The 25214-nt window shown below is 43.7% G+C and overlaps 1 protein-coding gene across 21 annotated transcripts in view; it reads right to left on the reverse strand.

Moving 5' to 3' along the window:
* Positions 1–25214, reverse strand: part of KALRN (kalirin RhoGEF kinase) — a 637031-nt gene that overhangs the window by 248783 nt on the left and 363034 nt on the right. For 16 of the 21 annotated variants that reach the window (XM_045812696.2, XM_045812694.2, XM_087861567.1 and 13 more), the window contains exons 16-21: positions 21125–21244; positions 14826–15044; positions 10985–11134; positions 7973–8087; positions 3890–4005; positions 3287–3409 (exon numbers count right to left, since the gene is read on the reverse strand). In XM_045812696.2, the coding sequence (XP_045668652.2) occupies positions 3287–3409; positions 3890–4005; positions 7973–8087; positions 10985–11134; positions 14826–15044; positions 21125–21244 (843 nt within the window). The remainder of the gene's footprint in view (positions 1–3286; positions 3410–3889; positions 4006–7972; positions 8088–10984; positions 11135–14825; positions 15045–21124; positions 21245–25214) is intronic. The other 5 variants (XM_087861563.1, XM_045812695.2, XM_087861570.1 and 2 more) reach the window with 1 other exon arrangement.

The following is a 25214-nucleotide window of genomic DNA, read 5'->3' on the forward strand; positions in this document are numbered from 1 at the left end:
GGAGCAGTCGGAACTCTTACACACCACCAGTGGGGATGGAACATGGCACAGCCCCTTTGGAAAACAGGTCAGCAGCTCCTCAAAAAGTTAAATAGAGAGTCACTATATGGCTCAGCCATTCCACTCCTAGGTAGATAGCAAAGAGAACTGGAAAAATATGTTTACACCAAGGCTTGTCTACGAATATTCATAGCAACGTTGTTCGTGGTAGCCAAAAACTGAAAACGACCCAAATGTCCATCAGCTGAGGGATGGATAAACAGAATGTGGCCTATATTTGTAATGGAATATTATTCAGTCGTAAGAAGGAATGAAGTGCGGACACAGGCTACAACATGGATGAATCTTGACAACATTACAATAAGTGGAAAAAGCCAGACACAAAAGACCACATATTATATGATACCATGATTCTGTTTATATGGAATCTCCAGAATAGGCAAATTCACAAAGACAGAAAATAGACTAGTGGTTCCAGGGCTGAGGAGAGGAAGGAATGGGGAATGACTGCTAGTGGGTATGGGGTTTGTTTTGGGGGCGATTAATATGCCCTGAACTAGACAGTGGCAATTGTTGCACAGCCTTGTGAATATACCAAAACCACCGAACTGTAAAAATCAAAAAACCAAAGAACCTAAAAAAAAAAGTTTTGCTATTAGAAAGAAATAGATTTCTTCCAGCTGTCAAGATGATTAAGCTTTCCTTTTATCATGTGCCTTGACCCCTTATAAAAATTGTGAAACCCATAATAGGAAATATCTTGTGTATTCTTCTAACTGGATTTTCTACAGCCTACCACAATAAGAAAAATTTTGTTATCCTCTTATCCCCACCCAAATTCTCTTTATCTTATTTTTATTCTTATACTTGTGGATTGCTACGTAGAAAGTACCTTTTTATAGTCAGGGTTTCTTCTACTGGATCTGTTTCTTTGGAGCAGAGTATAATAATTCAATATACTCAACATGCTCTATTACCCTGTTTAGTCGTGAGGGCCACCATATTTACTCCCGTGGTTTAAGGTCAATTTGGTTTCCATTTCAAATTCACTTTACTGGTTACAAAGATTACAATCAAAGATGGCTGGTTAATGGAGGCTTGCCTCTGGGAAGTGGGACTGGAGTGGAACAGGAGGCTGTCGACTTTTATCAGAAGTTCTTCAGCTGGATTCGTTATCCTGTAGATACCCCAATAATGAATAGCCCCAAGACTTGGAACATGTTAGAGGGGAAAATGAAACCCTAGTACAGAGTTAAGTTAGGAGGGAGAGAGAACAGAGGAAGCCAAAGCAATAGAATCATATTAAATATAGATTTGGGGAAGGAAGTCGTTGAAATCTACTCAAACTTCTTTTTTCCCCATGTTCACAAATATTTACAGCCTCTCTTCAATGCATGATTCAGTCACGTAAGTGACTAAAGTGTGGTTCTTAACCTTTGGGATCTTGCTGGCTCATATCAGAGATAACACTTCATATAGATTACTGGGGGACAGGACAGTTCATGGCAGGTCCCTTAAGGGTTAGACAGACAACAATGGCTGGAGTGCGGGGATGGACCGGATCACATCTTGGCATGTCAGCAGGATCACAGTGGAGGAGGCACTCCAGTAGAAAGGTGAGCTCTTTTTAAAAAGTATAAACTAGAAGGAAGAAAATGATACTCTAGGCAGAAAAATCATATAGAGAAGGTACAGAAGAAAGAATGTATACGATGTATTTCTCAGAGGGTGGAAAATACAACTGTTCAGCTGGAGCATAAAATTTGCACAAAGGAATCACAGAGATAAAGCTGGGGAGGTGAGGTCGTGCGGCTGTGGAGCTTGTTAACCTGAAGGCACAGGTTAATCACTGAAGTCCTTGGACTGGTGGTACTATGACCCAGCCAGTGTTTTAAAGATGAGAGGTGATGCTGAGGAGGATGGATGGGAAGGAAGGAAATGCCACAAGCATGGAACCCAATTTCGGTGGTTACAACACGAATGGAAAAGAGAAGAAAGATAGGAAGAAGATTTGTAAATGGACTAAAGAATTCTCTACATTTCCACTTAGGTTATGAACAGATTCTGAGGCTAAGAAGTTCTACTACAATCCCTCTTACATGGGTAGGACCACCACTGGACCTGATTCCATTCAGCTTGTTAATGATTCATTACTGACACTATTTGGAGAGGGGCAGATAGACACAAAGCAGGTAATTCAAAAGCTATTTTCATTTGGATTTGAAAAGAGTTCCAGGTATCTGCCACCTTCCCAGTGCTGTTTGCTCCAGCTGGCACTGGAATGAGTCTCTTAACTAAACTGGCAGCTTTCCACATTGGATGGAAAGGCCCCCAAGCTCACAGGGACGCAGGGGATGGTTTCCCACTATCAAAAGTTCCTAGCATAGGAGTCAAAAAGTGAAGAGCTGCTTGTGAAGGATCCATTCAGGAATGAGGCGAAGGGCCGAATTTTATCACAGCGAACTAGAGGAAGTGTGTCTTAGTGTCAGAGGGATCTCTGGGGAGGATGGGCATTAATACATTCCCCCTGCCCCTGCCATGACCCCCCACAAAAACAGCTCTCATCCGGAAAGAGCATCTGCCATGTGAGGAAGTGATGCCAAGACAGGCTCCTCCATGGCAGGGAGCCCAGTGTGAGGGACGAGGATGCTACAAAGAGGGAACTGAGACAGATCAGATTTTCATTCAAACCCAAGGGTCCTCAGATCAAATCCTGGCTGTGAAAACACATTTCCTCCTACTCTAGCATTTCCTGCCTCAGTGTGAATGGGGGTGTGAGGGTGTGGGCTATGTGTGCCCATGCACATTTTGCTCCCCAGAGACCCCAGCCTGTCTCGTTTGCTGGTCTGAGGCCAGATGGAAGTAGTCAGTTCGGGAAATCAGACACTCACCTGCTTTGTGAACCCATCCATAGTCATCGGCCTATAAGGCAGCCTTCCCAAACCATTCAAACACCAAGAATATGCAGATAGGTGCAGATGTTCACACAGGCAGTGTGCATGTCACATGAATACATCCCACAGCCTTACTGGGTCTGAAAGAGTATAGCGAGTCTAGACCTGGGGCGCAGTGTATAGGAGCCGACTTCCCTCAGACAGATGCTCCATCCAGCAGCTGCAGTTCTCTGGGTATTCAGGTTTCAAAGGAGACCCCCCCACCTGTGCTTCCCCACCCGCCCTGTGGTTGGCATTTCGGTGTAGAGAGGCTGCTCTCCCTTCCGTAATGTGAAACTGGCCAGTCTGGGAGTGCTGGGTGGATGTGGGGAGGGCTCTGGGATGCTTCCTACCTTGGCAGGCACCCTGAATTCCCCATATTCCTTCAGCAGCTCCTGAGTCTCCTCTGTGGTCTCTCCAGTGGAGGTATGTGTTGAAAGGTAATATTCACCTGTTTCTTGGATCCAGTCCAGCGCCTGTGGGAGGAAACAACACACCCCATCCCCCAAAAGTCAGCTGTCAGTAGGAACACATGCGTTGCTACACAGTTTGGGACAGTATGACAGACCCAGGAAATGCCGGCACCATTGGGTCAGTATGTAGCTTGGAAGCTGCTTTTATGACTGAGCCCTCTCCCGTTAGACTCGGAACATCCTAGTGGTAAAGAGAGTGTCTCGTCCACTAGCCCACATCTTCTAGGCCAGGCCCAGCATCATCCATGAGTTAGGGGTCATCTAACCCCAGCCTCTCCTCCCAACTCCTAGTAACAGCGTGCTTGGTAAAGGCTGAATGAGTGGTAAGTGACAGTCTGTTCTCCTTCCTTTCGTCAGCACCACCGCCCGTGTCTACTCTGCCTGCTGCCATGACCCTCTTCTGGACTGTCCCATGCCCTGGCCATCGGGGCGTCTGCACAGTCCCTCGAACGGAGGCAAAGCTGGGGAGAGCTATGGGCATACCTGCTTCGCGCTGCGCTCAAACACCACGTATTGCTGGCACTGGTCTAACCGCCGCTTCTTCAGGGTCCAGAAGTGCAGGACGCGGTTCTCCCTCTGTAAAAGCTCGCTCAAGATGGCTGTGAGGCAGAGGAGACGAGCACTGGTTCGGGAAGGCCCTGAACAAGTCTGGCCGCTCACTTCCACCGCGCACCCCAGCTGCCAGATACCTGTGGCTTCCAAGCCTCCCTAGGGAACTAATCCAGGTACCGGATATGAGGACACGAAAGCCTGGTCCACAAAGAATGTCCCAGAGGAAAGCAAGATCAGCGGGGCTGAGGCAAGAGCCTGTTGATGAGGTACCATCAGCTAAGGGAGGAAGGGCATGCCCCCAGGGGAACTTAAAAGTGACCCTGATTCTCTTCATACCAAAGCCAGTCCCTGATGGTAAGAGACCTTGGGAAGTGTCAGTTCCTAAAATAACAACTAACTCACTTGGCCCCTGGAGCCTATGGAGGGCGAGGGGACTTGATAAGAATCCTAGTCACTCTTGGGTGCTGGGAGAGGCTGTGAGAGGCTATGAGAGGAACAAGAGCGTGAGCACCAGTGTAACTGCACGGATAACCCGGGTCATGAGCCGCACTCCCTGCCCCATACAGGAGGCTGTGCACACGGCACCTGAACAGCACGGCCTCAATTTCACAACTGCTAAGTCACGAGCTTAGGGAAGCTGTGTTGGAATCGCGTCTACCTAGAATCGTGTCTCTAGGTCCAAATTTCCGTGTTCTTGTGGATCTGATCATAAGAAAAGGGGAAAGCTTTCCTCGTGTTACCTCTAATGATGTCAGGTGAGAGGACATGCACAAGGCCTGTAGCACCACAGTGGGCCACAGCAGGTGTCCATCTGCGTCCTGTCTCTCCCTCCTCCTGTCACTGCAGCAGCAGCTGGCCACATGCCCAGATTCCCTATGTGTTTTAATAGTGTGCTCTATGCTGGAAGCACTCACATTTAGTTTGGATTATGTCTGCCTCTGCCTTCCTGCTAACTGTTAGATACTAGTACACAACAATGATGATATGAAAAATTAATATTTATTAAGCACTCATTCTGAGGCAGGCACATATTCTCACAATACCCTGTGATGCATGTACCATTATTACCTCCACTTACAGATGAAGAAAGTGAGGTTCAGAAAGGATAGGTACCTTGCCCAGGGTCATTCAGGAATGAATGACATAGGAATATTCGACTTCAGAGCCTGAGTCCTGAGCCACCTTGGTCCTCTGGGTTATAGGGGCTGTGAAGCACAGACTCCTGTGCTTTACAAAAAGGGGCACCTGCACCCCAGTGTTCATAGCAGCAATGTCCACAATAGCCAGACTATGGTAAGAGCCCAAATATCCAACGACAGATGAATGGATAAAGATGTGCTATATATCTACGATGGAATATTACTCAGCCATCAAAAAGAATGAAACCTTGCCATTTGCAACAATGTGGATGGAGCTGGAGGGTATTATGCAAGCAAAATAAGTAAGTCAGAGAAAGACAATTATCATATGATCTCACTGATATGTGGAATTTAAGAGAAAAAACGGATGAACATAGGGGAAGAGAAGGAAAAATAAAATAAGATAAAAACCAGAGAGGGAGGCAAACCATAAGAGACTCTTGACTATAGGCAACAAACAGGGTTGCTGGAGGGGAGGTAGGGTGGATGGGGTAATTGGGTGATGGGCATTAAGGACAGCACTTGATATGATAAGTACTGGATGTTATATGCAACTGATGAATCACTACATTCTATCCCTGAAACTAGTAACACACTATATGTTAACTAAATTGAATGTCAATAAAAAATTTTTTTAAGAAAGGGTACAACCAATTTGCATGCTTGTTCTTAGAACTTTTCATGCCTCCTCCTGGAAGTTTGGTTCTCTAAGGACAGAATCTGTCTCTCTTCCCTTAGGCTGAGAACTTTTACAGGTCTCAATTATCCAGCAAACCCAATATCTATGCCTTTACCATGCAATTTTTAGTTCCTCCCCAAAGAGATAAATTGTACTTCCTCACCGCACCCCCCCCCACCTCCCACCCCGCTGCCCTAGGGCTCAGCCATGTGACTTGCTCTGGCAAATGGGTTGTTAACAGATATTATACAAGGAGGAACTTAGTGTACTTGTGCATTTGACCTTGCCCTCATCGCTATAAGAAGTTTTTCTGGGTAACCACTTCTTCAATTGAGGTCCCAAAATTAATACATGTGGAGCAGACAAGACCCCAACCTGTAATGAAAGGACTAAGCCAGCCAGGCTTGCAGAACTGCATTGCTGAGCCTGGCCAAGACAGCTGGTCCCCAGCCAATGCACAGTGACTTAAACAGTAAATGCTTACAGTTGTTTGTCGCTGAGTTTTTGGTTTTCATGCCTTAATAATTGTGCCTGTAACACAAACTTAAAATAGGCGGCACTGGCCTTAGGTCCAGGCAGTGGGTAGAAAAGAAATGGGTATAGGAGAGATTGTAGGTTCCTGCTCAGGTGGAAGCCTCAATTAGGCAAAGACAACTGAGAACCTGTGTTTGATCTTTTTGTCTCCTAATCAGAGCTTTGCTCACTGCGGAATCTTACATGGTGGTGAAGCGAATCAACCCTGATTGATCAGGCAAAAATCCTAAGGAGTTTCAGATTTCATTTCTCCCCCTTCTGGAAAGCTTTCCCAAGGACAACAACCTGCCCTCACCCCCATAAAGGCACAGCACATCCTGCTTTCTGGGAGCTTGACGCCTGCAGCACACTGAGGTGTAGGGGGCATGTACTCATTCGGCAGGCAGCTGGCCTCACCCACACTGCTGCCCGCATCCCTAAGTCAGAACACAAGCATGGTAGCATGCAGGACGGGCTGGCCAGCCACAGGGTCCCTGGACCTCAAACAGGGAGCACATGTGGAAGAGGAACTCTGCCTCCCTCTTCTCTGTAGGGAATTTTATTCCTAAATTTAATTCTTCCCAGTGGCGTCTGATCTTGCCACCCCCTGAGCTCTCTGAGCAGGGAGGGAGGCCCTTCCTAAGGCAGATCAGTCTGTTTTGCAGCCCTCAGCCTGCACCCCCCCCCCACTCCAAGTCAGTTTCAGCTCCCTCCCCGGCCTCGGTCTCCAGGCCGGGAGCCCTCTGCTGTGTTGAAATGACATTTGTTAAATTCTTCACCCATTCAAAGGCTAATTTCTGCATGGTCCAGCATAAGTGATGCCATTGATAATAATTTAAGCTTAATGTGGTCATCTAATAGCAATTATTAAAGGCTACTGATTTTTTCATGTGATTGTAGACTTTACAGAATTCAGAGAGGTTAAAGGTGATCTGGACCAGTACTTATCTACATTTTATGCGCGCACAAATCATCTGGTTGGGGTTGGCAGGAGCGCTTGCCAAAATGCAGCTTCTAATTCAGTAGGTCTAGGCAGGACCTGAGCTGCTGTTTCTCACACACTCCAGCTGAGGCCAGGGCTGCTGGTCTGGGGACCACATTTTGACGAGCAAGAGTTCAGACGCCCTTCATTTTAAAGTAAGAAAACTGAAGTTTAAAAAGCTCACACAATAAGTAATAAAGCCAGGATTAGAACTTGGTTTTACGATTCTCAGTCTGGGTCTCGTTTCCTGGCTGTAAGATAGCCTCGTCTGTGCTCCTCAATATGGTAGCACATCTGGCTATTTACATTTAAACTAATTAATACTCAATAGAAGGAAAACCTCAGTTCCTCAGTTGCATTAGCGGCATTTCAAGTGCTCAGTAGCCCATGTGACTAGTGGCTCCTCTCTGCACAGTGTAGATACAGACCATGTCTGCTCCTCCAGAAGATTCTGTTAAACGCTGCTCTAGGTCAAGATAGATGAAAAAGCGCTAGGGAAGTTTTATCTTCACTTTTCTGTTCCCAATCCTGATGCACGTTTAAACATTGCCCACGAATCCCCACTGTCCATGCCACACCACATCAAGTGTTTTCTCATCCAAGGAGAAGCAGCAGGAAGTGTGAGAATGCGCAGCGACCAGGTGCACCGCCTCCGTTCTATGCTGCCGACGTGGCTCCTGGCCGGAAGCTCCCACACTGACCTTTCACTTGCTGCTCAGGTCCCCGGGTGTGGCTGGCGGCACTGGGCATGCTGACGTTGTTCCTGTGGATGTACTTGAGGAACACCTCCGCGTTCCGCCGTGCCAGGGTACAGGCCTGAGAGAGACGAAGGTGTGAGGACCCCAGCAGTGCACGGGGTCTAAGACACTGGACAAGGGGGTGCTGGTAGAGAGGTTTCTGGAACTCTGGGTGAGCAGAGCCCAGGAGGCCCCTTCTGGTTCACAGACACTTCCACTTCAATGCAGGAGGCTCACCCTTTCGTGGAGTAAAGAATTACTCCCTGGGCCTCTCCCCTTTCCATCCCAGAGAGAAATCAGAAATCAGCCATCCCTTGGCTACCTCTCTGTTGACTCAGTATTACTAAGGTCATAGGTACTAACGTCTCACAGGCTGGTTTTCCTCCGCCACCAGATTGCCTCTTAGAGGACCACTGGGGTAAAGCCACTTTAGCATTCGTTTGATTTAGGCTTGAGAAAGCACATTGTTAAACAAGTCTATTAACCATACATTCCATACCTAAATGGAAGTCACCCACATTTAAAAAACTTATTTGTCCATAAAATCCACCCCCACCTCAATAACACTAATATCCTATTGTTGGGAAATATGGGTCTACACACAGGAATAAGCGCCATTACGCTACCCTGTTTACGATTCCCATTAGCTGTGAGTGGCAGAGAGGCCAGGTCACACCCTCCTTGTGCCCATGGAGGAGAGAGACCCAGGCCCAGAAAGGGCAGGAATCATGAAGCACATCGGGGTTGGAATCTAGGACTATGGACAAAGCATTTCTAGTGTCTCTCATGACCACAGAATTTCTGAATTTCTTTAAAGAACAGGATTTTTTCTGTTGTAGAAGTCTAGAGATCATGTAAGTCTCCCCTTATCCACGGTTTTCATTTCTGCATCATCAGTTACCCACAGCCCACTGCAGTCCCGGAGCAGGTGGTCCTCCTGATGTATTGTCAGAAGGTCAGTAGTAGTCTAAAGCTGTATCACACGGCCTACGCCACTCCCCTCACTTGGTCTCATCACACAGGCATTTTACCATCTCAACCATCACAAGAGGGGTGAGTACAGTCCACTGAGATATTTTGAGGGAGAGACCATACTCACATAACTTTTGTTACAGTATATTGTCGTAATTGTTGTGTTTATTTATCAGTTATCTATTTATTATCAGTTGTTCATCTCTTACTGTGCCTTATTTCTAAATTAAACTTTATCATAGGTCTATATGTATAGGGAAAAACATGGTATATATAGGGTTCAACACTATTCGCAGTTTCAGGCATCTGCTGGGGGTCTTGGAACATATTCCACATGGATAAGGGGGACTGCTATTTATCCAAGTCCACTAATTTTTAATCTGCAGTTTTCAATATTATCTAGACAAAATGTTCAAACTTTAACAGCTTTTTACATTTAACAACTGATTCTATAAATTACATAGTAAAAAATTATTTTAAATTTTGCATTAACAACAGTGGTTTCTGGGAGCTCTGGTAAAAGACTGTTGGTGGGTCCTTTTATTGTGAGGCCCGTGAATTGAACAGCTGGATCGTGGTCCAATGCTAAGGTATCCAACACAGACCAACTCATACATGTAGATGGGGAACTCGGTGCTCCATCCACCAGGTATTTAATTCCCACAGCAACAGGGAGTTTCTCACCTATGATTTGAGGCACATATGGAAAACATTAGACCAGAACCTTTCCTTCTTTCATTCTTCAAAGGAAGCATGTAATTTTATGAATTAATATCTTTATATCTCTTTTAAATGTCTTTCATATGCTCTCCTTCAGCCATTGTTTTAAACTTTGTTGTACAGTAGAGAAGACTTTTAAAATCTCTTAAGCCCTGTATGGAAGACTTTTTATTTAATCTTATTGGTAAGAGCTGATTACTAAGGGTTCTGACCGAGGTCAGGTGCAGACACCTGACAGATGGGAGGAGGGGAGGGAGAAGCCATCTCAAAAAGAGAGGGTGCGAGGAAAAAAAAGTGGAACTCAAAGGGGTGGTCAAGTAGAGAAAATCCCTAATAAAAGAAAGTCAGTTAATTACAGAGTTATAGAAGAGCAGTGGCAACATGTCAGGGTATAAAAATTCTCTTTGTACTCTCAGAAACCTGAAAGGAAGCAGAACATGAAAGCAAAAAATTTGAGAGTAAACAGAGCCTTTAGATAAGTTTTAACACAGATGAGACTGTCAGAGAGATGATCAAAGGCTGGAGAAGAGAGGCTTACTAGGACTTTCCACACTAGCTGAAAGCCTGCTCAGAGCAGGACTGTGCTTCCGCCCTGGGAAGCCGGGCCTCTATTAAGAACAAAACAAACAAAATGAGGTATTTCTCTCTTCACGTAACAGAATAAATGGTGTTATATCTATTGGTTATTGATAATTGTTAGATTGGCAAATAAATAAGGTCTCTAAATTTATTTAATTCTTGCCCTAAATTTTACATCATCCATTTACAAAATATTTATTTTAATACTCTTTTTATATCTAGACTTATATCTATATCTTTTAATTTATTTCTTTTATGTTATCTCTATACCCAATGTGGGGGCTCAAACTCGCGACCCCGAGATCAAGCGTTTGCATGCTCTACTGACTAAGCAAGCCAGCTGCCCCCAAGGCTTATGTATTTCAATTAAAAATATTTTCATAAACCAAACATAACTGGGTAAAACTATGTGTTTTTCTCAATTACCAGTATCAATGGGATATCAAGATATTCAAACATGGCACTGGCAGTAATGGTGTATAACTGTCTAATTATACAAAAAGTGCTAAGAGAAATAAATAATGTTGGAAGCATAACTTTTCAACCTTTCAAATTAACCAGACAATATCTTCTCTATAAATGCCTCCCTTTAGATAAGAAGTGAGGAAAAACAGGGAGATGGAAAGCCCATATGATGAAGTGTGTGTGTGTGTGTGTGTGTGTGTGTGTGTGTGTGTGTGGCCTTGGATGACAGGGTGCTCTGACCTTAAGAAAGGCCTCCTTTTGTTCCAAATGTTTGCTGATGAGTGGGATGACATGGTCGATCTCTGCTGCTGGTCCCAGTTTATCTCGTCCGCCACACCAGTCCTCGTCTCTCCGGTATTCTTGTTCTAAACTCTCCAGGACACTACAGACCTAATGAACCACAAAGGAAAGCCTCAGTAAACTAATAGATCAGGGAAGTATTTTTTGAGCACCTTCAGCTGACAGAATCCTGCACGGGTGACATGTTTCACTGGAAGCTCAGTCTGTAGATTTAGAACACGCAATGACCCTGGGACATGGAAGGGAAGTCCATGACGCAGTAGAGCTCGGGAGACAGATTAGGACTGAGAGATGGATTTTGGAATCATCTTCTGACAGTCGTTGGCTGAAGGCTGAAGGCTGAAGCTAGGGGGTTGATGACATCACTTAGAGATAGTATATAGAGTAAGAAAGGAAGAAAGACCAGTAATTTCAGGGGTTTCAAAGTGTTTTTTATATATTCTATTGCTGCAACCTATGATAACTCTGTGAATGTGGCAGAGCAGAAAAGGCAGTTCAGAGAAGATACTAGGCTTTTCCAACTATCTGCACTTGCCCCATAGGAATTAGCCCCAAACAGAAGTGAAGGAGGAAGGGGCCTGTGTTGTGGGACTTATGGGCCATAGTGAATGCTTTCTCTTCCATCCCTTGGCAAAAATATCCCAGCAAAAAATGTCTTGAGGTACTGTCATAAGGCAATGACATCTTCAGGCCTTCTATTATAAAACAGACATTTCCTTCAGAGGACAATAAATTTGGGTTAACTTAAAAGTTAAGGTCTCAAAATGCTAAGAGACCATGCTCTAAAAGCAAAAGCATTTCAAATGGGACTTCGGTGGAAGTTAGGTTGGGTGTAACAAATGGGGACCAAGGGCAGCCTTGTGTCAAGGCCTAAGGAAGGTGCAGAAAGTAGAAACTTATCTTTATATTTTCCTTCAAAAGGCTTTGAATGCTTGGCTGTGGCAGCCGGGGGGCAGGCGGGCAACAGCTACAATATACTGGGTCCCCGTTGCCAGAGAAAGCCACCCCTTTTGATAAAGAGCATGGTGTTGGATAGGATGTTTACTGACTGATGAACCGAGCTGAAAGATGTTCCAGGCGATACAACCTCATAGCCAATGTGCTCCCCATGCCCTGAGAAGGTCTGGCCCTGAATTCTGACTCCTCTAGTACCACACACCTCTCCTTACACAATGCATGAACACATGTAGGAGGGCCCATGTCTCGAGAGAAAATGGATTATAGACAAGCAAAAACTTCAAGAAAAGGTATACTTATGTCCCCTGATAATATTGGACTAAAATCAACTTGGGAACTAGAAGAAGTGAAAAGATTATCAAGCATAAATCCTTTAATTTAGCAGGTAAAGAAACAGAAATCCAGAGAGGTGACCTTTGGCAAGGTCAGTCCGGTGACTCTTTAATGTATTGTTGGGTCCCCTTCAGCATCTACACCCATCAAAAACTAAAATTTGTGTAGGATAATAGACAGGGATTAAACCGCATTTAAAAAAAATCTGGATGTAGGTATTCCCTGCTTTTCACAAGTTCACATTACATCACTTCACTTTTACGAAAGACCTATATTAGTACCTGTTTTCCGTGACCAAAAGAAATCCAAAGGGGTTTTTCACTTATACCAAAAAAGGCAAAAAGTGAAGAGTGTTCAGCGTTTGTTCCACAGCAAGCTGCGGAGCTGTCCTAGAGGCAGTGTGCACCCTGAGCAGTGAGAATGGCCCCCCAAGCTCTGTCCCCAGGAACCACACCCAGTGTCTCAGCCTCCAGCTGCCACAGCTCGGAAGTGTGTCTGTGGTCATCTGTGCTTTAGCTCGACTTATTCTATGCATCAGTGAGCAAGATGTGTGCCTAAGATTTCAGGAAGGCCTAAAAGAGGTTACTTTTTGGATCTGGGAATATTCAAAAATTTTTTCCATATAAATTAATGGTCATTGCTTCTTTACATCTGATTTCAGCTTACAAAAGTTTTCACAGGGAACACTCTACTTTCAGAGAGAGGGGAAGCCTATATTCAGTCATCTGGCATCATTTGTTAAAGACTTTGCTTTTGAATTGTTTTGTAAAAAATCAACCATATATTTGTGGGTCTACTTCTGGAAACCCTATTCTTTTTCCCTGTGTCTATTCTTACACCAACACCATTCTGCCTCGATCACTGTAGCTTTAGAGTAAGTCTTAAAATCACATAGTGTAACTACTCCAACTTTGTCTTTTCTTTTCTTTTTTCTTTCTTTTTTTTTTTTTAAAGATTTGATTTTATTTATTCGACAGAGATAGAGACAGCCAGCGAGAGAGGGAAACAAGCAGGGGGAGTGGGAGAGGAAGAAGCAGGCTCATAGCAGAGGAGCCTGATGTGGGGCTCGATCCCATAAGGCTGGGATCACGCCCTGAGCCGAAGGCAGACACTTAACCACTGTGCCACCCAGGTGCCCGTTTTTTCTTTTCAAGATTGTTTGGCTATCCTTGGTTCTTTGTATTTCCATATATATCTTACAATCAGCGTATCAATTTTTACAAAAAAGTTTGCTGGGGTTTGATTGGGATTGTGTTGAATCTATAAATCATCTTAGTCTGCTGCTCCCAACTCTGGGGCCATCAAAGTCCCTATCACTGAAAACAGAAAGGAGAATGGAGAGAAGGTGTGGAGGCTGGAACACTGGCTACGGGGCCCTCTCACAGGCATGTTTTATTTACTTCCAGATAGACCTTCCCATGGCCCCTGTAAGTCACCCAGAGGAGAATGTTTCTCTGATCTATTTCTACCAGGGAGCAATTCCAATGAAGGAAGTATTTTACATTGGATACAATTACTTCGGTTTAAACCTCTATTTCATGAAAGAATTCCCTGAAAGCGACCAAATCAGTTAGAAACCCTCTTAGCCCTTGTGCATATTGCTGTACAGATGGGAAAGTAAGGGGTCTAAATCCTTGCCATCCTGCTGTACGTAACTCCTGCCTTCTCTCCCACAGCTGCACCATCCTACCAGCTAGGCTCAGAGTCTACCAGGGACAGAGAGCGGTATCTCCTCCACCAGACGGACAGCCCCATGAGGGAAAGAGCTGTAGGTTTTCCAAGCCCAGTGCCTGACCGTGGCACATTAGATTATGTCCAGCACATTGTCACCCTGCTCTCCTGACCTTCACAGGAGACATATACTTCCCTGCCTTATTGATGTCAGCTTGGCCATGCGCCTTGTTTTGGCCAAAAGGATGTTAGAGCATGTGACCCAGATGGAGGCTTGAGATGCAACTGCACAAAAGATTTAGGGCTCTTGCACTCCTGCTTTTCACCATAAATGTGCCTCAAGTAGCTGCTGGTCCAGGAGGCTGAGAGAAAGGAGAACAGATCTAGACCAGATCTCCAGCTTGGAGCCCAGTTCAACCAAACTCAGCCAAGATCAGCTGAACTCGAATACTTAAAAACAAAATGCTTATTGTTTTATGCCACTGAGCTGTGCAGTGGTTTGTTACACAGCATTATTGTGGCAGTAGCTGACCGATGCAGCCCTCAAATCTAGTATTCAGCATACCCCTAATTTCTCCCTCAACACCTGGATCTGATGAGTTTGAGAAATTTACAAGAAACAAATCACATGGTTGACTTCTTTAATGGAAAATATTATAAGGAAGCTAACTGTAGTTATTTCCGCATCATTATTCTACTCTCAAAGGCTAGTACTGAGAAGACTAGCTTCTTCTTGAGGGAGATACCACAGACTTGCAGTATGAGGGGGAAAAAACCCTCCATCGACATTAGTCCCCGTATGCCGCCGCCCTTCCCTCACCTGTTCAGAAGTTTTATAAAATGCCACAGAGGCATTGACTAGTTTTAGCCGGTCTTCCATCTTCAGCATGAGCTGCTGCCAGTGGAGGGCCACCTTCTCGGCACATTCCCGGATGGCGTCGGCGTCATAGTGGCCAGCCTGGAGCAGTGCCTCAGCTTTCTGCTGTACCTGCAGGGCGCTCTGGTGCGTCTTCTGCAAGGAAGTGGCATGAAAGAGGGACTGGGCACAAGGGGAGGAGAGAGAGGTCCGTGGGAACGACCCAGGCGTGGTACGGGAGGGGGTGGAGTGAGGCGTGAGTGGAAAGATGCAGAAAAGTTAAAGAGCTTTAAATGCTGGATTCAAACATTTTGTCATGACGATTAATACATCATTGTTTTTAAAGCACATTTTTTTAAAAAAAAGAACATCATGCATTTTCATTAACTGAATGCTCAGGACCCTAACTCCTGCCCCCACTCTCCTACTCGCGTCACTGGTTCTAAGGACGTCTCAGTTTCTGTGGTAGAGAAACAGCAGTTGTGTATATATCTGCTCCCTGGTTGGTTCAGACATTAGTCAATTTTTTCTCACTATAGTGAGTTTTCAAGGAGGTTACTGCTGTAGTCCCACTTTACAGGTCAAATAAACACAGTACATAAGAAAAAAAATCTCCACATAATACAAAGCTCAGCCAACAATGCAATCATTTTAAACATTAGCTGAAAAGGATTCCAGTAGAAGGAATAGATTTGTCAGGTTAATAAAGCCTAAGAGCAGCATCTCAGCATCCCTTAGCCACCCCACAAAGGGAACAGAGCAGTATAGTAGATAATTCAGCTCAACATGTAATCCCTACATTATTACGTTACTTATGTTTGCTTTTAGGATAATATATATGTATATAGTGGAAGTTTCATTTTCTTACTCAAGCTAATGTGGTTTGCATTCTCTGAGGTCACATTAACTGTAGGAGGTGGGGAGACCAAGCTGAAGGACTGGGTGGCAGAGAGAGAGGACCAGAAGGTATTAAAGTTTACTAAAATAAAGTATGGATGTGGATGAAACATAGGACTTCAAAGAGCTAATATCCCAACCTCAACTGCTAGGATCATTTCAACTCAATGGTGTAGTGCTAATTTGGCCTCTGCACATTTGGGAAAGTATAGCTCAGCGCCCAGTGAAAAGGGACAGCTAGCAGTGCAGTGACTTACTCTAGAATTATTTCTGCCCTTCATGGGCAGCAGCACCGGGACAGTTCCCAAGAGCTGATCCATTCTGCACTCCCTGTGTGAGTACAACGTCCCTCCTTTTCACCCCTACACCACCTGGTCCCCTTCACCCCTATCCCAGACTGCAGTCTGCACAGTCCTATTTATTTCCCCCCATCTATCACCCATCTCCTGGCCTCCATTCCCCATTTCTGGAATCTGTACTCAGTATTCATTATGTTAGCACGACAGCCTCTAGCCACCTAGGCTCCTTTATTCCCTTGCTTCGCCACTAAGTCAACCCTCAATCATGATGACCATATCAGAATCTGAGTTTCTAAATGTTGCACATGGCTAGAAAAAGTAAATTAAGGGTCAGAAGTGATCCTCTACAAATCCCTGATTTCTTTCTCTGTTTTACTTATTGGCACCATTTTCTTTTCCTGTCTCTTAAATAGAGGGGCACCCCAAGGTGCATTCTTGGTTTTTGTTCACTTTTGCAGAACTCTTATCTATTCCCATGGCTGCTAATTACTTCCCTTTTGTAGCTGATGCCCAGTATTCATCTTTCATGCTACATCAGACCCTCATCTTTAATTGTCTTTGGGTGTGAGGGTGAGCTGCCTGCCATACTTCTCACTCCAGGTCAGCAGCCCTGATTGCTCTAGCTGCCTGGCCCCATGTTAGCCACTTACAAAGACGCATTCTTAGTAAAAGCAGTGAAAGGTCTTCCTGGAGAGAGGAAGAATGCTTGTCAGTGAATGCAAATGGCTTGACTGCCCTATCAGAGCCTCCAGTTCCTCCCAGACATCTTCTCAATTTCCACATCTAGAACGAAATCCCTCCCTCTGGAAGTATCTTCCATGGCAGTCTACCATTTGTGTTGATGGTGCCCTCCTTGTTGCCACCTGGGTTTACAACCTTGACATTATTCCTGACCACTGTGCCTCACCCCAAGTCCCAGTCCAACCCACTGCATGCCTAGATTGCTGTGCTGGTCCCATAGCTAGCCTCCTTGCCTTCCATTTCTAATCCATCAAACCCATCCCTTACATTTCCAACAGATCAATCTGGTTCTCTGTACTAGGAAGGGCTTAGATGAAGCGACTTCTCATGGTCTTCTGGCTCCCAAACTCTAATTTTATGCTATAAATATCATTCCCTTCTCTCAATTCAAAAGCCTTCAATGGTTCTCCCACTGCTATGAAATCAAGTCCAAACTTTGAAGGATGTCCTTAAAAGTCTTGAACTACTTCCATAACATCATCTACTACTTCCCTACAAAAGCCCTCTGAAAATACACTATGTGCTTTCTTATTTTTGCTACCTTCATTCTTCCTGCCTTTTAGTGAACACCACTTCCCCTCTCCCCATTTATTTTCCAGTCGTCCTTTGAGACTCAGCTCAAGTCTGGTCTCCTTTAAAAAATGTCTTTTTGAGACTTCCAGAGAAGATGGCAGAATAAGAGGCTCCTAACCAGAAGGGAGGTGGATGAGGGGAGGGGTGAAATAGGTGAAGGGGATTAAAGAGCACACTTATCATGATGAGCGCTGCGTAATGCACAGAATTCCTGCATCACTATATTGCATACCTGCAACTAATGTAACACTGTATGTTAACTACAGTGGAATTAAAAATTTTTTAATGTTGAATAAAAACTTTTTGGCCAGCAGGAGACTCACTAAAAACGACTCTCTTCTGAACTGCTATATCACTCATCTAATACATTTGGCTGATTTTCCATACTTAGACTGTGAAACTCTCAAGGCAAACACTGTTTTAAAAATCACTTTAATAACTGTCATTTCTCCAAGGGTATACTCTGTGCTAGGCACTATGCTTATGCCTATTTGTTCTAGTTCTTATGACACCACGGCAAAGTGGATATTATTATTCCCACTTCACAAATTAAAACCAGAAGCTGAGGCTGGTTGAGTGACTTGCCCAAAAACATACAACCACGGAGGTGATGAAACAAGGAATAAGATTCAGGTTTGACTATTCCTATGTTCATTCCCACCATATCACACCACATTATTTTATCTCTGGAGTTAGAATGGTATCTACAGTGCTTCATGCAGAGGAAGGCTTCACCAAATGAACATTAGTGATTATGATAATTAACTGGCTTCTCCTCAATATATGAAACCAGCATATAATTGTCATCAAAACCCCATTATTATGTCTTTTTCTCTGAGAGTGAAGGACTAACTCTAATTGTCCTATAATTTAGGCTATGTAATAAATCCTCTTCCTTATTCTGAAGCTCATTATCATCTGATAGTCCTTGGAACTCCATCCCCTTTAATTTCCAAATGACAAACTCTTATGCACATGACATAGTCTTTGCTTTGATAAGCTTGAGTCATTATTATGCATTTATTTCTACTATTATCTAATCCTATTGAGTGTTATATCTTTAAAACATGGATTACCAGGGATGTTAATATATGATGTTAACCTGGGAGTACATGGAAGAAAATGGAACCAAATCAATTGGATTTATTACCCAGTTTTAACTACTTATTCTGCCATAATGCTTATGCTTAAAATACATAAGAGGATTTCAAATAAAATTGATTTCAAAACTGAGCTTGTCTCTGTGATAGTCACAGCTCTTAAAGACACATCAGCCAAACCATTTTGCATACTAACAAACAATAATTTGGGGTTGTTGGTAAAGCTATGCTTCTGGGTGCTGTGTGCTGTTCTCTGTTCTGAAAGGTTCTTTTTTCCTAAAAGTCAGGGTATTTTAGGTAAAAATTCTGATCTTCTTTAGGGAGACTAAAACCTTTAAACCAATAAGGCCACCCAAGCGAGGGTGACAGACATCCTAGTCTGCCTGTGATAGTTCTAGTATATGCCTATTTTTCTAGCTGAGTTATTAATAGTTCCCTTCTTCCCTCTTAGAAGTATCTCAGTTATAAATTATCTAGTCATCCTACCCATAGCTATTTTGTTTTCCCTTATGGAACCTAGGATTCTTTCTTAGGGTCCAAGAAGTCAAATTACGTCCTCTATCAGTAATCACTGGAAAGGCCTCTAGTAAGTAATTACCACCAAAATGGGCCAAGTCAAACTAGAGTAGTTAGATACTCTTTCAAACTGCGTAAATCTTCCCTGGCATATCTTCCCCCTGATGCAGAACCTGGTCTAAACCAACACTTTCAGAAAGAAGCACAAGGCTACCTGGAGAAGGAGCATATTTGAAGTTCATTATTTTAGCTACGCTGCAGACCCTGCTTACACTCCATTCCCATGATCTTCCAGAAATCCTATCTGCTCTGCCATCTCTTCAGACCACAAACTTACTCCACAGGGGCCTCATGGGATCTCAATACCAATTCCAAGAATATTCGATCAAGTTGCACCCATGTAATTAAGAGACATACATGCTTAGTAAGCTTCTATTCTGTAAGGGTGCAAGGGCACTGTTACAAGTTAATACATACTACTTATGCAAGCCGTGGAATTGGGTCATTGCACTAGCATTGCTAATGCCTTCAGCCACTGTTTTCCACTGGCTTGTTGAAATGCTCTAGTAACTCGTGATACTTGGTTTTATTGGCCCACCATTTGCTTATGGGACAGGAAAGTTAATTACCTGGTAGTGCGGGTTAACCTTCACTTTTGAGATAAATGAGGAGGAGGTGTGGCCAACAGTGGTCTTCTCGCTGCCTCACACTCACAGCTTCATGCCACGCCCCTGGTCTGTCTGCCCAACCTCTGTTCTCCTCATGCTGCCTTGCTACGGCAGGCATGTGTGCCTGGTTCTCGATTGTGACCCCAATCCTGATTTTCCCTTGATGGGCAATGATCTTAACACTTTCATATTTGTGTACGCCAGTAAACTGAGACAGAGGCAGCTGATGATAATAAAGCCTCTCTCCTCGGCTGAGTTCCTCCTCAGAAGATGATTTGCCCACACTGTGTACGCAATATATAGTCTATTTGAAAATCTCAAATCCCAGACGGTAAACTACTATTAGTAATGCTTCCTAAGAAGAGAGCAGGCATCTAATAGAAACATGTCATTTATGTTAATGCTATGTTTATACATACAAGATGATTTCTAGAAAATTAAATGGTTGAAATCAATTAATACTAGTTTAAAAATGGTCAGTAATCAGTTGATTGCTGTATGAAAGATATAGGCGCAAACAGTTAAAATGTTATCATCGTTGTGGAAAATTCTCCTTAACAATTTTTTAGTAGAAAATAACACCTTTGCATTTCTTACACATTCAAAAGCGGGTTGAGTTTTAAACGGAACCACAAGTAACGAATGTCTTTGAAGCTTCCTCTCTGTTCCCACTGGTACTGAACTTACTTTATTTTTAATATAGTTCCCATGTCCCATTTCCTGCTCTTTTCCCCATATCACTCTAAAGCAATCAGCTCAAGTCTCTTTGGGAAGGAGAATGTTCTAGTAGAAAGGATAATTAAAGGTATTATTTAAAGCAAGATGCAAAATTTAGATTATTGTAAGAGGTATTTTATTTTAAAATAACCTTTAGAACAAGTGTCAGTTGGTGAACTTCTGGTTTCAGTTCATTCTTGAAACGTGGCTTCTATCAGTATTATCGAACAACTACTTTCAGCGAAGCAAACTACTACAACCTGCTCCGGTGTTCATTGTTCTCGTTAAAAGGCAGAATCTGACATTGAAATCTAAATATTACATTGAAATCAAATGTTTTAAAATGGAATACTAATGACTTTTGTTCTTGTTTATCCTCTATTCTGAGGGCTCCTCAACTGGACATGACTTCTAACCTTTTGGCTTCACTTGTCTCACACGGTGTATAGTCCATAATGTACAAAAACTCAAAGTACCAGGGGCCTTATGGTTAAAGGTATCAGTGAGTAACCGAGATGCACATTTGTGGTGTGAACACTTGTCTTCCGATACTTGGTCTCCTTGGGGTGATGACACCCTGCATTTGCTTCCCCATCAATTCCTGCATAATGGGGAGGCTACCCAGACCATTTAACTAGAAAAAGTAAAGGCTTCACTACCTAAAGGGATGCCCACATCTTGAGGCATCAACCTGCCTGCAATGCAGAGCAGAAAGGGGAAGGGAGTCAGGAGGAGTCAGATTTGGGTGTTACCTCGATTGCCAATTGGAACTGCTCGTGTTCCCGCTGCAGCTGTTCTGCCTCAGACAAAGAGCTGGCATTGACCAGGCTGGCATTGAGCATTGACTCCCCATTGCGGATCCATCCCAGGACCTAGGGAGTCAGACAAGAACACAGATGAACGGCCTTCACAACCTCCCCAGAGCTGTTGCTTTCTCCAACGGGTCCTTAAGTCAGACCTTGCTATCTTCTGACCGCACTTGGAGAGAGGATGGGAAGGCTCTGGATAATTAAAATGTTCATCGCTGCCATCTTACCTGGCACCTTGGGCCATAATGTGCTTATTGTAAGTATCAACCTCATTCTTAGACACATATATTCTTTTCCACCCTTATTTACCCACTGTTCCAATTTCCTTACCCATTCAATTTAAACATTATCTGATTGTATGGTATGTGCATTTCTGAGGTTCTCTCTAGAATGTAGAATGGTGTAAGTAAATAAATTCCATATATTGGCATTCTTTTCTTTCTTTAAAAGTCCAGTTCAGACACCAAACCCAATTACACCAGTTAGTAACAGCTCTTCTTCTTTTAGTAAAACCACACCATACCACCTTCGTAGCACTCACCAGAGACTGCCTTGTTCAGTTGTTTGGACCTATATTTCAACATCCTACCATACCTCCTCCCCCCAAACGTAAACTTCTGGAAGACTAGGGCAGTATGAGTCATGCTTTAGTCTCACACAGTGCCTAGTATGGTGCCTTACAAATGGTGAGTGTGCAGGATATTTTTGAAAAAGGGAACAATTAACTATAGACAATATCTAAATTACACCTGAACGGTGGGTCCAACCTCCAATGCCTTGCAAATTGTTAAGAATAGACAGGTTTGAGCTCTGACAGATAAACAACCCAAAGGGAGGAGGAAGGAGAAAGAAAACAAGTAAAACTGCATAAATAATCCATACAATGGATCACTAGAAAAAGGGAGAATAAGTTCTAATTGATTTAAATTATCTAGAGGCAATGGCTAGGCTAAGTAAAATTTCTAGGTGACCTTAATTAGTACTGGGGGAAAGAAAGTGCAGCTAGGGAATATTAGAATAGAAGGAGAAACAGCTGACACTGTCTAGACAGTCCTAGGTGAAATGGGCATGTGGCAATTCTCCAGCTAAGATCTTGAGTCAAGTGCAAACAATCACACTGAAAGAATCAGGCCTTGAAAATATACCTTGTGTCTGGTCTCCAGAAAATTGCTAAATATTTTCTTTATTAGGGAGTCTAAGGGTTTGCTTAGAGAGGATATAAAAATTCTTCTGAAATTTCAAGATCAGTAAATATCATCCATCTGTTACTTCAAGGCAAAGGAGAAGATACCACAATCTGTTTCAGATTTTTGCAGATTTTTTTTCTCAACTTCTTCATGCTAAACAATTAGAAAAATACTAAGACTGGTCTCTCCTCTCCCATAATCCTCACAGGCATTTCTCAAATTTCCTCCTTGGGCAGACTATGACTGATGACATATTGTACATGGATAACACTGGGGCGAAAATCCTGCTGAAGCTGGGCTATTTGGATTGAGATGTTAATTCATGGCCAGTCTGGCAGATTGTGGATGAGATGCCAAATCTGCAAAGCAATTAGTTGCAGATATAACGGCTCAGAGTGTATGTGTGAAATCTCTGATGCCAGTGGTGTACTGGGGCTGGCTGGCTAGAGGTGCTAATGATTTCCAAAAGCTGCCTGTAAGTTTGGGTACATGCATACATGGATGGTATGCTCAAATGCTTCAGCTCTTTGGAAAATGGAGCTCACAATGTATACTTTGAACTATGCAAGTCCTTCTGCCATGATTCATTGCATTTTGCTTGGTTCAAGATTCATTTGAGGGTGTCAGAGAAACATTTACTTCGTGTACATCACAAATCAACGTTTGAGGGGCAATTTGACTCCCTCTGGGCTTCCTGAGTCTTGCTGGCATCTGCTCCTCTCTAGTTTCAGCCAACTGGAAACATCAGTTATAGCTCTGGTGGTGGGGATCTCCATTTACTAGCTTTCCGTTTAGATAGCTTTACTATCGTAGACTTCAGTCTCGGCACCTTTCATTAAGTCATGCTGTATCCTTGATATCCCTGTTTGGTTTTATTTCCCCAATGCTATTTACAAAGGCAACCCAGGTCTCTAATGTGAGAGTTTTGATTTTAGGAAGATAAAAATGCACATTTCTATCCATGGCTTAGGTTCAGGGCTGGGACTGATCCCTATAACTGAGTCTGTCCCAGAAGCAGGGCTGGGATAGTGAAGAAAAAGAATACAAAATCTGAGGTTAGAACACCTGGCTTTTTTACTACCTGGCAAAACCATTCAACCCTCTGAGCCTCGGTTTCCTCTTTTGCAAAGTTAGGGTAATAGCACCTTCCCTTCTCCCCACAGCAGGGTGGATGCAACACGCTGTGAGACGAAAGGCCTGCTGATGGGAGACGTGGGGATGTTCAGTTTCGCAAAGATAGGGAATTCTATGATTCTACATTTATGCCTCTCACACTGAGAAGGAAAAAAGCCTAGGACTACTGACTTTTGTCCCAGAATCTGTAGAGCTTACTGCCATATTGAGAGGTGATGTGGGAACCCCAGCTGTTTTGTTAGCACCATTCTCTGTTGTCTGATCACGACGACCCTTGTCAGTATAATTTTCTATTTCTGTCATCCTTGATTTTCCCAGTTCACAAAACTGGTTATTTCTTCTACGAGCATCCAAATGAGTGCAAAAGAGTAGAGGAAACATTGTAATAACAAATGTTGTTTTTACTAATCCCGTGTGGCCTCAGAGACATCATGTACAAGTGTTCTGCAAACCATAAAATGTGATGCATAATATGAGCATTTTATGTTGATCAATTATCTTAGGCAACCATTTACCTATAGGTGAGATGACCTTGGAGGGTCACTTTGAATCCTCACATTCCACACTTCTTTCAAAACTCAGAGACCTGCCCTACAACTAGGACACCAGAGAAAGTCAGGTCTATAAAAATGAGGGGCCCAGGGAGTATTGCTGATTGCTGCTCGGGGACTCAGGAGCTGGCCAAGAATTCAGCTCGGTCTGGGCTGAGAGGGTGAACTGAAGATGGGGGTCTACAGCTTTCTCAGGCCAAGGAAGCACAGCAAACCCCAGCGGGAAGACTGGATTTGTTTAACTGGGTGTGGATGTCCACAAACGATGATGCCATCTAAGCAAGGCAAGCTGTCCCCATGAACCGCTACGCGGGAAGCTGCTTGTATAGGCTGTGTTCTCTAGATCACACCGACAATAAAGCTATGAAGACGCCCTCAAGGCCTCTGACTCGAAGACCCGCTGTTACCACAAGGCACAGTCATTTCTGAAAGTCTGGCCACAGGAAAATGGCCGGCCCCTCGGATAGTAGCTCGGAGCCGGCCATACATAGTTCCAGCGTTTCTTAGCTCTAAAGATTCATAATGTAAGAGATTATATGTGATCATCCTTCCTGGTTTTACAGACTGTGACCATGGGTCTTCTTAATTTTTTCCACTTTGAAACAAATGCTCGTCCCTTTGGTCGTCTCTCTCTTGGATCTACCCCAACTCCTTTCTAGCTTTACATACAGTGCACAGAATGAACACAGCAGTATTCTTGATAGGATAGTATTTCTTCCTTCGTTCTCACTGTTCATTTTAATCATAAGCAAATTTTGGTCAGTATTTGGTCCACAGGGGTAATTCAAGTCAACGTCTTTAGTAGACAAATAAGTATGATTTCTTTTCCCATATCTTAGAGCCCCAATAGCTTACAAATCCATTTTGGCGGGGCGCCTGGGTGGCACAGCGGTTAAGCGCCTGCCTTCAGCTCAGGGCGTGACCCCGGCGTTATGGGATCGAGCCCCACATCAGGCTCCTCCGCTATGAGCCTGCTTCTTCCTCTCCCACTCCCCCTGCTTGTGTTCCCTCTCTCGCTGGCTGTCTCTATCTCTGTCAAATAAATAAATAAATAAATCTTTAAAAAAAAATCCATTTTGGCTTGTTTCCTGCTAAAGGCACTGTTCTGCAGGAATACATATGGAAATTCACTTAGTTTTATGCCCATTAAGTAGGTTTTTC

The sequence above is a fragment of the Ursus americanus genome, chromosome 4, assembly GCF_024610735.1.
Source record: "Ursus americanus isolate L20-20 chromosome 4, mUrsAme1.1.p, whole genome shotgun sequence".
NCBI lineage: Eukaryota > Metazoa > Chordata > Mammalia > Carnivora > Ursidae > Ursus > Ursus americanus.